Below are 16,433 nucleotides of genomic sequence, written 5' to 3' on the forward strand. Positions count from 1 at the left end.
ATATGACATGAATAACCAATCTGAAGCACAGAATGTCCCTCTAGTGGCTTTCTCAGCCATTTCTTTCTTTTGAACCAATATTTCAAAATTTCTGCTCAAAATTTCATATTTTTTAGACTAAAATACATTTTAATTACTACGTTTGATAAATTATAGTAGAATTCTATGGTACTGATGTAGTAATTTACGATCTTTTAGTTATTCAAATGTATATATATAACTTTAAAAAATATTTTGTTTCTTATCCTCCATGCGCAAATATTTTAAAAGCTTAGCAACCTACGTCAAACAGCAACCAAGTACAAAGGTCATAACTAGAAGAGATAATTGTTTGTTTTATTTTTTTAGTTACTGTTCTGTTTTAAGAAAAATAAGTTTAAGAACTTATTTCAAAATAGCATTAATCTATACACGTGTATAGCGTATAATAATTGAAATGTGACTGTATTTTACAAAATACTAGTCTACTAAAACAAAGCCAAGACAAGTTACTTTATTCAGACCAAAGGCCACCTTTATGTTATCGGATACGGTAACGTGAGTGCATGTGAGCCATGTCGTTGTAACTTCTGTATTGTTAGCCAGGCATGGGCAAAAGATCAATATGATAAAATGATAAATATATAATGTTACAATATTTAAGCTATTTCATCTAAACATTTATGTTTTCGTGTTATAATGTGTTCATTCTAGAATGAAATAGGCATAATATATATTTATTTCCTAATTTTTTTATGGTGGTTGCGAGAACGGTCAAATCAACCGAACCTGCACAGAGATTAATTACTGAAAGTAACATATAAAATATAAAGTTTTTTCTTAAGAAATGTTTGATAATCATCTCAACATTATAAAGATTTTGCTTCTGAAATTTGAAAATTTTCTGATGCACATTGACAGTGACATTCAAGGTTATAATACTGATTGTAAATGAAATTTTTAAAATATTTGTTTTGTCCGTCAACTTTAAAGTCTATTAATAAGCTTTTTCCACTTAATTTGCATATAAACAGCTGTGTTATATTACATGTAATGTTTAAGGTAAATTAAAGAAGTGTTGTCTAAAGAAAGTAATGCTAAATTAACCAGCAGTGGTTCAGTGTCTCCATCTTTCAAAAATACTACAAGTATGAATGAGATTTATTGCTAGAAGAAAATATTTTGACATTTCATTTTGAAGTTTAATTTGTTGATTTGTTTTAGACTTTCAAATATTCTTTCCAGCAAGGAGATGTAAGGGTGGCAGGAGAGTGGTAACTGTTCTCTCTCTCAACACCTCTGTTAATGCTGTAAAGGTTATTTAATAAAGATACTATTTGCAATGCACATCAGTTTGACAATATTTCAAACTTTGATTAGTTACAACTGATCCGATTATGCTATTGAATAAGATGGTAAACAAAATGAGTTATATTTATGGTGTTTTTAGTTGTCTTTTACTCACCACAGTAGAAGAATATGTATGACTTGAAGAATATGTATTACTTTATATTACTAATTTATTCTTTCAAATTATTCAACTCTGTCATTTGATTCACCATTTATCTCAAAGTTATACTATTTCTGGAGAATTCCACCTTTCATCAGTAGCACTGGACAATGGAAAAACTGAAAAATCATAACAGTGGAATTCTTTGAAATTGGTATATAAATACCATACACATAACATACAGTTTTCCACTTACGCATACAAAAATGACAAAATTGTGTTTCATATCTTACCACAAACCATAGAAATCTCCTTTCTTAACATAAAATGCATTTCCTTCAAGCGGAAATAACTCACCAGGACCTCCCTTAAAGAAAGCTGATGGTCCTTCTTCACGAAGAATTTTTCTGAATGCATCATAAACTCCACTGTAAGAGGTTTGTCCTTGGCGAGCCTGAACCTGAAGTCTTGTTTTAATCACATCAGCAGGGGTCACAAGGTAAGCTGCAGGAACACCTTCACAAACAAACAAATCTGTTAATAAAGCTTTAAAACTGCACACATATAAACAACAGTAAAAATGAAGGAACTATTACTACTTCAATTCTTTTCTTTTACAATATATCAACCTATCTGTTGTTGATATTATTTAAAAAAGATTAAACCCTATTACACAGGTTGATAGGGTATTTTACCACTTGCAAATTTGTAGGAATCTTCAAAGAACCTAATGTGGAGTTTCAGTGTAGACATAAGAAAAACTATACTGTATTGGATCTTTAACAAATCACTTTCTTGTTTAAATTCAGAAAACTTCTCTTCCAATTAGTTTGCTATTAGCTGAATTAACAAACTCTGCCAATCTTCTTTTAAGTAAGTGTTGTCCAGTAGTATAGATCTACTTTTAATACCTTGGTATTATTCTTAAACAAAAACAGTTAACTAATGGTTATGAACAGAAGTTCATGTAAGGTTAAACTTAAACTTTGTAATTGAATTTTATTGTTGCAGACTTGTAATTTTCACTCAATTTTCCAGAAATGTTCACTGATTTTATTTGTTTGAGGTATTGGACATTTTTTCTTCTTTTAAAAATTGTACTGGACATTTCATTCAATTCCCTCCCCAATATATCATAGTAAACCTTAAAAAACTAGTATTACTTCTTAGTTTTTCACATCATAATAAAAAAAATAAGAATTTTTTTTTGTCAAGAAGAAAAAAAATAGCAAAAAGGTTACACACTAAACTCAGATTTAGAAAATGAATATACAAATTATCTGTTTATAAGTCTACAATTTTAAGAAATATTTACTGAAGTGGTGTAAAATGTCTAAGCTACTGAAGCTATGGTGATTTTTAAGACGTAAAAAAAAAGGAATTTATACCACCATGCTTAATCGTAGAATGTTGACATTGTGCCACATAAAAAGTGTGAGGATTATGTTAGCAAACTGGATAGAAGAGTGACTGGATGGAAGAAAGCAGAGGGCTGTTACAAATGGAGTTCAGTCAAACTGGATTGAGGTCACAAGTGAAGTACCTCAGGGCTCAGTCCTAGGACCTTTGCTCTTTTTTGATTTACCTCAAAGGTATATATGAATAAATGGTCAATAAGGTTTTGGGTGTGGCTAGCTGTGTAGAGAATGCTTCTGATTCACAAAAGGATTTAGATCATTTAGTGAGTTGGACAAATAAATGACAAATGGGTTTAAATTATAATAAATGCAAGATAATGCATGGGGATTATCATAATTTGAATTATAAGTATAATTTGGATGGGAACCTTAATAGTGTTAAGGGATCTTGGTGTAATAATCAATCAGTCTCTAAAGCCACCCAAGCAGTGTGCTGTTGCTAGTGGTCAAATAGGATTTTAGGTTGTATCTACAGAAATATTGAATACAAGTGTAAAGGGTTATAATTTCATTGTATGGGTCACTGGTTAGGCTACATTCGGAGTGTTGTGTTCAGCCTTAGGCTCCTTACTTTAGGAAAGATATTGAATTGTTGGAAAGGGTTCAGAGAAGAATTACTAGATTGATACCTGGGATGGAGGGGTTGTCATACGAGGAGAAGTTGATCTCTCTCAAATTGTTTTCTCTTGAGTTAGGGGGATCTTATTGAGGTGTTGTAGATTGTAAAGGGAATTGATAGTGTTGATGCATCATGTTTTTTCACAATTAACAGTGAGAATAGTAGGTCTAGGGGACACAAGTATAAATTTTGGCAAAGTAGGAGTCATCTTTAGCTAAGAAAGTTTTATTTTTTTAACAGGATGGTTGGCCTTTGGAATGGGTTGCCTTTGGATGTTGTGGAGGCAGTAAATTTAAGTGAGTTTAAGAGAAAGCTTGACAAATATATGAATGATAAGGGCTGGCTTTAAGATTTGTTTTTAAAATTTATTTATTAATAGTTTTAGTTTAGAGGATTGAACAGCTGAGATGGACCAATAGTTTCCATGTTGTCCCAAAACATTATGTTATGTTTTTCCTTTATTAGATTATTCTTAACTAACCCATTATAGGTGAGTAAAAGTAATATACAGTATATACTTCATGGAACATTTTATGAAATATTTAAAATATAAACAGCCAGACTTTAAACAGCAAGAATACTCAATAACAAAAGTTTTTAAACGTAATATTTGAAATAACACCAATGAATTGACAATACCTGCTAAGCATGCTGATCCTAAAAGAGAGAGTGGTCCATTATGACCATGTTCGTCAGCAGTTGCTAACTTTGCATGTGCATAGGCAGGAAAATATATTGCAGAGAATGGAATATCTCTTAAAAAGCATGCTCGAGATCCCTGTGAAACAGTAAACAAACACATTAAAAACAAATCAGTAAAACAATTTAAAGAAAGTACAAATATCACATAAATGCTTATTTTTACATTCCTCTTCATTTTTCAATTCAAGATTCCAAATCAGATATATACAAACAGCATTTGAAATCTATTGTCTTGTCTACCACAAGTCACTGGTCAAGAAGACTCTTGTTACTAGAACTTCTCAGTTGGGCTGGATGATACAACCAAAAACACTATTTATACATACGGTATAATACCTTTAAAAGTTTAGTTTAAACACTGAAAGTTGACAACCAAAAGACCTGACAGAAGTATATGAAAAAGGCCTATTGGTTTACAACACTTCTTCAGCTTATGGCAACTAAACCATAAACTTTAAAGTCTAAATATTTAAAAGTGAAAAGAAAAAAAGTTAAAATTATAATTATTCTATAAAACATGGCACAAAATACAGAAATAGTTAATAGTTATAGCAATTTTTCTCTTAATATAATGATCAACTGCTTTTAGTTACAGGGCAATAGTCCTCTTCACACAGATCACTTAGAATGTAAATATACAGCATAATTTTCCCACAAGCTTATATTATTCACAGCCCACATATGAATAAACTTAAAAATCAGATTTCAAAAAACAAGAAAAAAAAGATTAATAAACTTTTTTAAAGATGTTTCACACTCATTGTATTTGACTGATCACATTTTATGTTGGCTTACACAAGGAATATGTTGATGGAAGTACTTAATAATAGAATCTCCAAGCAAGCAATGTCAAACCTGTAAGTTCATGCAGGAAATGGACAAATGTTCCGATAAAGACAACCAAAAGCAGTTCAAAATCACAAGTTCCATAACCTGCTCTACAAAACATGTTATTTACTTAATCCAATGTCAAAAATGCAATTTCCAATATGTAGGTCAAACCGAAAAAACTATATGGGAACCTTTTAATAACCATAAATCAACAATAAAAAACAAAGAATGGTCACAAAACACTTTAACATGCCTGGACACTCTCTTGAAGATATTACACTTAGAGACAAATTTTACATCTAACAGAAACAGGGAAATTAAAGAAGCTTATTGGATAGCACTGTTAAATACTGTAATGCCAAATGGTATTAATCTCGATTCCGGGGTTATTTACATTCGCAAGTCTCTGAAAAGATTTTCAAAACTTTACTTTACGTTATTAGTATTATTCTTCCTTAAATTTCACTCTACATATTGGTTTGATTTCCTATATAGTGAGCTACATTACTATTTTCTCTATTTCCCACCGCCATTTGTGGTTATTTAATTTTATTTCCATTGTTTATTTTATCTTTATAGAAATTAGTTAACAATTCTTATAACTACACACCTCTTTGGCACAAAACTAAACCTGACACAAACAACTCTAGGTTATGATTGGCTAGCTCTCAAGGCCAACTCCTATTGAACATCTGGTTACAAATAAGTCCATCACAACCAATATTAATTTATTTTCACTGTTTCTCTGTGATAGAGAGCCAAGGAAAATCACAACAATTTTCTAAAGAGGTGCTCCAACACAAACTGGATTTTTTTTTTTTCATGCATAGCACAGTTCACAAAACTAATCATCTACAGATTTCTGGCATCCAATCCAGTAGTAATGTTCTTTTCTCCTTTCCAGCGTTTCTTTAACACCTAAGTGTCCAGCAGTTGGAAAGTTAGAGATGCCAAAGTGCTTCTAACTGTAGTGACTGTGCAAATTTTAACTGAAGTTGTAATTTCTATTTACCGTTACTTTCCTATTTTTAACATGTGCCTTTTAATGCCCAGTACATCTTTCTCTTTGGTCTGTATTGAGCTCTTTTCATAGTGTTTACATTATTCAGTAAAACAACATTTTTGGACAATGCTTACACATTTCTATCATTTCATCAAAGACAATGCATGATGTTGAAGTTGTGTTCAAGTTTATGAAGCCTTTGCTAGTTGACCTTCTGTAAATTGTGAAAATTCATCAACCATTTCAATGGTGCGTGATCTGTCCAGCATACAAATTGTTGACTCAGCTTCAAAAAGATTTAGTAGTTCTAAGTTATATAATGCTTCCTTTCTGCTGCATTACCTGCCTTGCTGTAATAGGAAATCACGTGTTAGTTCCATAGCTGTACTTGTGATAAAACTGCTTTCACTGCAAAATCAATCACTTGCGTCCATTATCTTGAAGAGTTGGGTATCCTAATACAGGAGTATAATACATTATTTCTTAAATTTGTTGAATGCTTGTTCACAATCAGCAGTTCAGCAAAATTTATTTGGTTTTTTTCCAGTAATTTGGTAGAGAATGAATTATGTCAGAGAATAATTTTACAAAATAGTAATTGTAAGACCACAAGCCAAGAATCCTCTAACTACATTTCATGGTATTAACCATTTCTGAACAATCTTGATAGGTTCTGTAAATGATCTTCTCTCCAATGACTGTGTTCCCCAGTAAACTCTGGAGCAGTTCACACTTTTTGGGATTCAGCTTAAGGTTCTTTCCTCAATCAAGCCAATTCTTAGCCCATCACAAACTCCACTGAAGGTCTTTTCACATGTAAATCTAAGTAGATGAGTAAAACATTCCAGGGTAGTTAATACAGAACACATCCCATCATTCAAGTCTGACAAAGGGTTTTACACAGTTTAAATGGGAATACATCAAATTGCTACACCCATTTCCTGCAACATTTGCCCTTTAGATCCAATCTTGCAACCATTTTCACTTAAAGAAATTATCCAAAGTAGAGTCAATCCTTGGCAGTAGGTAGCCATCTTTCTTTTCAACTGCATTCACATTTTAGTAATCCACATAAAACCTAGTTAATCTACCATTCATCATAAATAAAATTGGTGGTGCCTAAGGTCTATCACTTTGTACAATTCCTCCTTGTTCTTTTGTGAATTCTATTTCTTTATGAGCTTCATTATAAAAATATTTTGCAGATCAACTTGCGTATTGGGCTATATCTCCAGAATCACTCTCATGAGATATATTATTTATCAGACTAATCATAAGGTACAATGGAAAAGGCATCCTTGTATTCTATGATGAAATCATGTAATCTATGGAATAATTGGAGCAAGCCTTTCAAAGCTCCTATAATTGAGGTGGTAAGTTATCTTTATAAGAAGATTTGACATCAGACTTTCTAAATTTTGTTTCTAAGGTGACTACTACTACAGGCATTCCTTGATGTGGAAGGACTATTTGTATGACCTCACATTGTAGGATATTCCATCCAGAAATGACTGATCTCATAGTTTATGTTCACAGCCTGAGTGATATTCTATTCATCCCATCCACAAGACTTCTTACAATCAATAATCTCTGAGGACAACATGAAGTTTTGATTATATCATGCCCCAGCCATTAGGCTTAAATTAGTTCCTGATATGTCTTGGTATGAGTATTCTCACTTCTGGCATTGTAATTGTTGTGTAGTGCATAGCAATATCATGCAAGTAATGAAAATACTTTTCAAAAAAAGGAATGGAGGGAAGGCTAATATTAATCCATCAAATACAATACAAACAAGATATTTACTTTCTTTTTTTGAAAAGTTTTTTCTTTACTTATTTTTTTTTAATTCAATGTTTCAATAGACATAGGAAGGTTGTATTTATAACCAAGTTCTAAATACAATGAGGTTCCAACTGCAATATTTATTGTTTATCTATTATTGGCTAATAATTCCCATTTCACCCTGTACTTAAGATTTTTAAAGGAACACCAAATTTATGTAAGAAAGCTAACTTCAAGGGGTAATGATAAAATCGTTTATACTAGAATTATGATTTTTGTTATTACTACTAGTTATCAATAATACTTACAAAAGCAGATATTCTGTTTGAAACTGTGTCACCTCAGGGAAGTTGGTTGACACCATTGTTTTGGTTTTTGAGTTATTTAATAAAAAAGAACTTCAAACTTTTTGCTATGATATTTACAGACATTCCCAGAACTTTTGACTCAGTCATTACATAGATATTGTTATAAATGTAAACACTGTACAGTATTGTTGTTCTGATGACCTATTGATGTGATATTTAAAATACCAGTTCAATGAACAATCCGAGTCATCCCCTACGCAGGCAGTGATGATGCCTGCCTGATACTTTGAAACTGTTTGAAGTTAGCCTAACCTCACATCCATGTCTCTGAAAGAATATTATTCCCCATACGCACCTTTCCATAAAGTCAATTATCCATACATAATGTTGTGTAGAGAAGCGCCCCACAATGAGGGTGGTTTCCAACTTTAATCTAGCTAGAATTTATGACCACTTATTAGCATCACTTCATCTTCTCGTTTTATCTCTGAGGGCAATTTTCAACCTTTCATTACCAGATCAAGTTGAACAATGGTAGCTACAGAATCAGGGGCAACCAACACATTGTAAAGTTTCCAATCCATTGAGTCAAGAACTGGTTTCTTTAAATAATGAAATCCTTAATTAAAATGGAGCATTGGAGTATTCTCAGCTAAACTTCACCCCTTAAGTTTTGGCTAAATTCCTGTTTTCCATTACCCAGTTAACTTTTTGCAGTTCATTTGATATGTGATGGCTCTGAGACTCACCTCCTGAGCTTATCATCATCTGTTGATTCATCACAGTGTCAGATGCAATGTCCATCTTTTCCACATTTATGGCAGTTTAATTTTTCTGTCATCTTTGAGAGTAGTTTTTATTTCATCCAAGTTTCTGTCTGTTCCTGGCAATATGTCCATTTAAACACCTACTAACCTGCAGGTTACATCTTCTATTTCAAGTAAACCCCTGTCTAATCTTTTGAATTCTTCTAGACTTCTATTACAGGTAGTTGATTTTTCCACCCAATTTGATCTGATGATCACACAAATCCTGAAGTCTCACTGATGTTAATTTTGAGCATTCTATGTTTGATAATCCTTGTGATATCAAACTTTCTGATCCATTAAAGTTTAATATCACCAGAAGAAGGGCATCCAAGCCCAAAACTTTGTGAATATTAAAACATCTATTTACCATTAGCCATTTTTCATTGTATAAGTTTTTTTTCCTCTTTTTTTGTCAACTAGCTGACAGTAAAAAACTGACTAAATCATGCACTGATTCCTCATTAACTGATTAGCAAATTCATTTGTTATCTCTAGCCTAATTCACTATTCATAAAACTGGCTCAAACTTTTTTATAATTTCAAAACAATTCCAGACTCTAAGCCACATACTTATTACATGGCATCAAAAATTCTACAAATGTACTCACTAAACTTTTGATATTAGGCTATGCACTCATTATGTGGCACCAAGCCTTCCTTCTGGTCAAAAAATATAAATGTCTAAATTAAAACACAAGTTAAAACAACACTTCCTTACTGCTTTATTTATTCATTTTTTATTATTAAAACCCACCTTATAAAGACCAGTAACTCCTAGATCTTTTATTACATCAAAAGCTCGTACTTTTTTACCAAGAGCAGCCAACTCTCCAGCTACTTGAAGTCTAATCTTCACTATTTCCAGGGGATTTGTAAACATGACCTGAGAAGCTCCAGCCTAATGAAGAATTGCAAGAGTGAAATTTGAGCATAATATTACTAAAACAGACCAATTTTACAGATAGTGGTCATACAAGGAAAAGAAAAATAACAGGACTTAAAGTAGTAGATAAAAAAACAAAACAAAAAAAAACTTGGATGTTAATATATTTCAATATTCGTTAATTTGAACTTCTGACTTTTTTTTTATTAAATCTATTCAGGTAGTCTCTGAATGTTACTGGCAACTTTACAATGGTTAAAGTAATATTTATTATGGCAAATAAAAACAATCTTAGAAAATAAAATTTAAATTTAAGGATTCTTGAGCCTGGGATTAATAAACATTTTAAAATAATTAACATCTCTCAGATTTATCAGCAAAAAGTTTTCCTAAGTTCCATGTGAGCTTATAAGCAGCTGATGTGAACGCTTTAAACAATCTTGGGTGAACTTTAGTTATAATCTAGGTAATGGTAAGTTAAACTATGACATGATGGAAACTTTTGTTTAATTTGGCCTTTTTTTTTATATACTAAATTAAAAATTTTGGTTATACTTACTAATTATAGTGTAATTGATAGAAAAGATTTAAATACAAAATGTAAACTGATTTAAAAACTTTAAAACTATAGCAGTATTTAAATCTAATATATAATAATAAAAGGATGTGTGACTACCATAACTCCTAGGGGAAAAAAACCTAGAAACCTGAAATTTTGCACACATACTAAATAGACCTTTGAGGGTTTGCACCTGGTTATTATTACTTATTAATGTGCATGCACTTTATTTCAATGAGGCACGCTAGCGAAAAACCACATAGAAAAGAAGTGTGACTGCTATAGCTCCAAGGGGAAAGAACCTAGATATGTGAAATTTTGCACCCATACGAATTGGAACCTGAGGGTGTGCACCTAGGTATTACTTATCTTATCCATGCACGTCTTTTTAATGAGGCAAGCTAGTGAAAAACCACACAGAAAAAAAGTGGTTCCTTATATAACAGTATATAATATATAGAAAAGCCACTGCATTCCTACAACAGATATAAAGTATAACCTAATAAAATGTGTTAGAAATTTGTGATATCAAATATAAATCTGAAATATTTAACTCAATGATAAAGTTCATTGATAATAAATTATTCTTAATTTATCGTACTTTCTTTACTATTTACTTTAGAATATATCAACCTAATAACCCGAGCAAAGCCGGGTACTTATGCTAGCATATAATAAAATAAAAACTAAAGTTGTAACCTGAAACAAAAAATCTTTCATAAGACTTTCAAAATGGGAGATTGACATTCCTTCACAATACAAGTAATTTATACAACATTATTCACTGTCTGTAGAAAAGTTATTGAAACCTCTAGGAAATGACTACATACAGAATATTTATATGTATATACCTATTTTATGACAGGCCTATTGCTTTTTTGTAGATGTGTACTCTCCACATAATTGTCAATCAAATTTGATGAAACTTTTAAAGCTCCTGAAGAAATCCATTAGAAAAACTGTTTTCAGACAAATGTTTTCATAAAATTTAATACACAATTTAGTGGAATTTTGAGTTTCCTGTATAATGATCTTAAAATTGAAAAATTAAATCTGCAAAGTGGAACTCTGATAACAGAAGGTATGATGACATAATGGTTTGTGTGACTTTTTATATAGATATTAATCCTTTTAACAGTTTAACAGATGAAACAAGGACAGTGGTGAAATCTAAAATGAAACCCAACAGTTAAACCTCATCACATTAAATGGGTTGACTGAAGAATGAAAAATGAAAGGAAGCAAAAACCAGAGGTACACAAAATTGCCTAAAGATGTAAGTAATGAGAGATGATTGTGTTAAGTATAGTCCACCTAAAAGTCTGTAAGATCTCCTTCAAAGTTCAGTGGTAAAAAGAGACAAGAAAGGTAGGGAAAGGCCAAATCTAGTGGGATATGACACAAAAAAGGATACAGTCAGACTGATCCAAAAAATATTTCAGAAGGCTGAGCTGGCAAACCCAACTAGTTTAAAGTGGAAAGGGAAAAGTCCCAAAGGAGGAAACATGTCATGGTAAAAATAGGTAAAGCAGTTTCCACGAAAAGGGGCACTCCGAGTAAGATAGCAATGGAAAGCTCTTGCAGGACACAAAAGACAATCTGAATGTGAACAAATGCACAATGAGGAAACAGAAGAAAGAGAGATGGGAGAAAACATCTAATCATCCTCTGGGACAGCACAAGTCTTTGGAAGAAAGGAACAGTAAAAAAACAACATAAACTGGTCCATATGATTAGAGTATGGAGGCATTTAATGCCATAAGCAAATAGGAAATATAATTTTTAAGAGACAAATGATAAAAGGAACAGGAAACCAATGGCGAAAAGAGGAATATGTAAGAGTCCAAAGAACCACATCAAGGACCCAATTGGAAAGAAGAACCAGATAAGGTGAGCAGTATAAAAAAAAAAAGAGACCTTGAATGGGCCCCATGAGAACAGCTGAAAGAAATGGACTAGAGCCTGACAAGAAGCAGAAAGTTGTGGACAATGCTTCTCAGTAACCTGCACTGGTTGAAACAAACAGGCCCTTGTTGAAGCCAGGTAAGAGAGGAAGTAAGATGTGGAAAAGTACAATGACCTGGTGAAAGGAAGTGACAAATGGATCAATAACCCAAAAAAGGTGGAGAGGAGGGGTAGGCATAAAGAAAGAGATTAGACCAATACTAGCTCAGAGCATTGACAACCATAGTGGTTGTGTACAAGATGGGTGACCAAAAAAGGGGAAGCTTGAAACTGGGAGGAGTCACAAAAGCATCAATCATTAGGGTCGTGAAATGGGAAGAAATGCACTGGAAGACCAAAGGATGCAAGGACCACTGCATGAGATGGATCCTGTCCAGTTGAGACAAGCAAGTGTATACTTGGTAGTTTATGCAAGTGGATCATCAGAAGATAACCTGACAATGAAGTTGGCAAGTCTGATAAGTTGCAATAATCTCCAAAATGTTGATATACAGAGATTGCTCCTATGGAGACCAGACCCCCAGAGAAAGTGGTGGTGTTGAGAACTGCCTCACCCCTAACCATAAAGAGAAGAATTGGCATAAAGATGCAAGTCAGGATGAAGCGTAGGGGGGTGCATTCCATGGGTTGTGTTGGAGTGATCGAATCACTATAACAGATGGATGTAGAGGACTGTAAAGACACAAGGGTGGATAAGGGATCACAAGATGTGTTCAAAACAGTCCACTGAAGGAGACACATGGCTGAGAGGTATTAGCAGTTTTAGGAAAGCAAGAGTCCTTAAAAGTGAAAGAGCCTTTCATGCAGGAAAAAAAGAAGTGCCTTAGACACCACCATTTTATTTTGCAAAAATGCAAAGGAGAAGGTTGAGCCTGTCCAATGTGGGAAATAAGGAAAACTACCAGGTGGACAAAATTCTGAGTAGGAGTCAAAATGAACTTGGAAAATTTGGACAACCAGCTCAGACAAGAGACCTCCTGAAAAACAATGGAGATATCAGTTGCAGAATCCTGATAAGATGGAGCCAGAAGAAACCAGTCATTCATATAATAATGGAAACAAAGGCCCAGAAGATGCATGGACCAAATGACGAATTGGATGATCTGGTTGAAAACACAATGGGCTGTGACTAGACTGAAGAGAAGGGTACATAACTGAAATAATCTTCTACTGTGGATAAACCAGAGTAATTGATGGGATGTGGAAGAAATAAGAATATGAAGGAAGTCACTGAAAATGTAGATCTTGGTCACTTACAGTGAAAGAGAGTCCAATGCAGACTGAGAAAATCAAGTGATTCAGAGACATGTCAATGGCAGGGTGCCAATATCCTTTCTTCTTGGGGATGACAAAAAATCTGAATAAAAGCCCTGAACCAGTAAAGAGATTAATTACTGAAAATAACAGATAAAAATATAAAACTTTTCTTAAGAAATGTTTGATAACTATTTGGACATTATAAAGATTTCGCATTTGAAATTTCAAAATTTTCTGATGCATAAAAGTATTTTGAATCTTAAAATGAATATTACTTTGCATGATAGATAGGCAATATGCAAAAAGAAAAAAAATGAGAAAAACATTAAGACTTAATAAAAAAAATTTTTTATTTTGCGTATGAAAGCATTGTAATTTTTACTGATAATCTGCCAAATTTCAATAACATTCGCTTACTAATTCAAAAGTTATAGCATGAAAACTATAACAAGCACAAAATGGTTATGAGGTCGGTCCCAGGGACCGAGCCCATGCTGAAAACAGTTAAAAAGAAAGAATGTCACAATACCCGAGTAATGAGAGTAGCAGACAAAGGAGGAGGTACCTGTTCCTCAACAGGAAGAGAAGAACCAGAAGCAAAGGCTGAAGAAGAAAAATGCTGATAAAATTCAGTCAGGGTGACTGGAACTGAAAAAGAAGCAGGCAGAAGGGAACCAGCCACCTGAAGCATAATAATGGTAACATCATGAACAGATAATGTGCCTCCAGTCACCTTGTTGCAGAAGAGGATTCTTGAAAAGGAGCATCAGAGCATTGGGATGTAGAAGCAATGTGTATCTGAGAATTCATAGTTGAGAGGCAATTCTAAAAGCTTTCTTTTGTTGTTTTAGACGGTAGAGAAAATAAACATGGTGACCACAGCACATCTGAACACATGCAGTGCCTCGATACAAAAAGTCTACAATCATGTGCTAGTGTTCATGTGGATTACTAGCATGGAGGTTATATCGCCCTCTTTTTGGGGAAGGGCTACAGCATTATGATGATTATATCATAGGTAAGTGCAATACATGTAGACATGTGGTGAGAATTTGTTCAAGGCTTGTGGCACACACACAGGAAATTCCACTGCAGTTGTACATGAAGTAACAGCTCTTAGTAGTACAGAGAAATAGGCAAGATTTCTGAACTACTAAAACCAGAACAAAGATTGGCATGGGTAAGTTGGCTTTTTGCATACTCAAACCAGAAAATATTCTTAGTCATTCAACGAAAACTGTCCTACAAAAATTCAAGATAATTTACTGTAAACCTAATGTTATAGTTATATTATACCATAATAAGAAAAATATCACAGAAACAAATGACCATATGGTTTGATGTACAACATTTTAATGTTTTAATTATTTGTTTAGGAATTTAAACAAATTAAACATTAAACATATAAATATCATTATTAGAGAAAGGTTTATGAATCACTGTGGATAACTTTTTATAAATACACATATTTCCACACACAATCAAATTTTGAGTGTCATAAATATCATACATCTTATTCTAGACAAAACAACTAAAAGGATGTACAACTAATTTAAGACACCATGCATACACAACTACCTAAATGTGAATCTTAGTGAAGTACATAAATCTTTGTTTTTATGTGACTTCAAGTTAATTTTGTTTTAATTTCATTGATACATGTTTCTCTTCTACTAACATGACAGATTTTGTTACTCTTGGGTATATATGTTTACTGAAAGTGTGAAACTTTTTGGGGCCTGTGATTGGCATTTTAACACCATAAACATACTTAAGATGTCAAGGGCTTAAAAATACAAAACAAATTTAAGGCTTCTTAAGGCTCCAGAGGAACCTTGATATCAACACCAGTTTAAATCATACAAGGATAAAAAAAAAAGATATATATTTTCAATATAAATAAATATCAGTATTACATTTTACTGCAAAATGAATGCATTTATTAAATGTAAAAAATTAAAAGACATGAGATATACGATATTATTTTATAAGATTCCATTACTAATCTTATATCCAGTTTTCTTGGGAAGCAAAAAATTAAATCCTGGAGGATTATCTAATACAAGAATTAGGCAAATGACATTCACAGAAAACTTATTTCAAAAGTGGCTCGCCAATTTATGAAAGTTCATGGAAACAAATGTGTCTGATATAAAAGACTGTTTAGTGCAGGTAATATTAATTTATTTATTTTGTGAGTTAATATGTCATGATTGTTTAGTTTTTTCATAATAAGAGAGTTAAAAGTAGACGATTATTGTAAGTTGTGTATATAAGTCATTGATGTCGAGGCTACGGAGATTTCTAGAATGTCTCAGTGAGATATAAGTAGCAGCAACCAGACAAGAGACTAGAGAGCGGGAAGAGAGCCAAAAGTAAAGCCGAGTGAAAGAGTTTCGGTCAGAGAAGTTAGAAAATGTAATGTCAAGTGTTGTAGGAGTGAATAGCCTAACAGTTGATAAGTTAAAGTGAGATTTACAGTTTTCTGAAGAACAAGTTGTCTCATCAAAGGGTCTTCAAAAGCAACTCAACATGCATGTGTGGACTTTGACAAAAAGCAGATGATTATTTGGAAGCAGGCCTAGAAAACAGACGAGTATCGGAAGTTCAGGATACAACTGCGGTAACTCATGAGTCAGCGTAAGTGACTTATACACCAATACTGTTGTGATAAAAAAAAGAGAGAGAGAAGAAAAGGAATAAGTGAATTATACACTGATAGTGTTTAAGATAAAAAGAGAAAATAGAGAAAAATAGTTTGGCTTGTCAATTGAATTCTAAAGCAATTGAATTGGCCTAAATGGACTTTTGACAATAAGAAGAGAACTGTATAGTATTTAAGAAACAACTATGATATGTGTGTGT

The 16,433-nt window shown here is 32.7% G+C and overlaps 1 protein-coding gene across 2 annotated transcripts in view; it reads right to left on the bottom strand.

Annotated features, from left to right (window-relative positions):
* The window catches only part of LOC106478107 (calcium-binding mitochondrial carrier protein Aralar1-like), a 93,893-nt gene that overhangs the window by 9,290 nt on the left and 68,170 nt on the right, over nucleotides 1-16,433 (bottom strand). For both annotated transcript variants that reach the window (XM_022381636.1, XM_022381635.1), the window contains 3 exons: nucleotides 9,659-9,802; nucleotides 4,106-4,244; nucleotides 1,787-1,945 (listed from right to left, as the gene is read on the bottom strand). In XM_022381636.1, coding sequence (XP_022237344.1) covers nucleotides 1,787-1,945; nucleotides 4,106-4,244; nucleotides 9,659-9,802 — 442 coding nt within the window. The remainder of the gene's footprint in view (nucleotides 1-1,786; nucleotides 1,946-4,105; nucleotides 4,245-9,658; nucleotides 9,803-16,433) is intronic.

The sequence above is a fragment of the Limulus polyphemus genome, unplaced genomic scaffold (genome assembly GCF_000517525.1).
Source record: "Limulus polyphemus unplaced genomic scaffold, Limulus_polyphemus-2.1.2 Scaffold180, whole genome shotgun sequence".
In the NCBI taxonomy this organism is placed as follows: domain Eukaryota; kingdom Metazoa; phylum Arthropoda; class Merostomata; order Xiphosura; family Limulidae; genus Limulus; species Limulus polyphemus.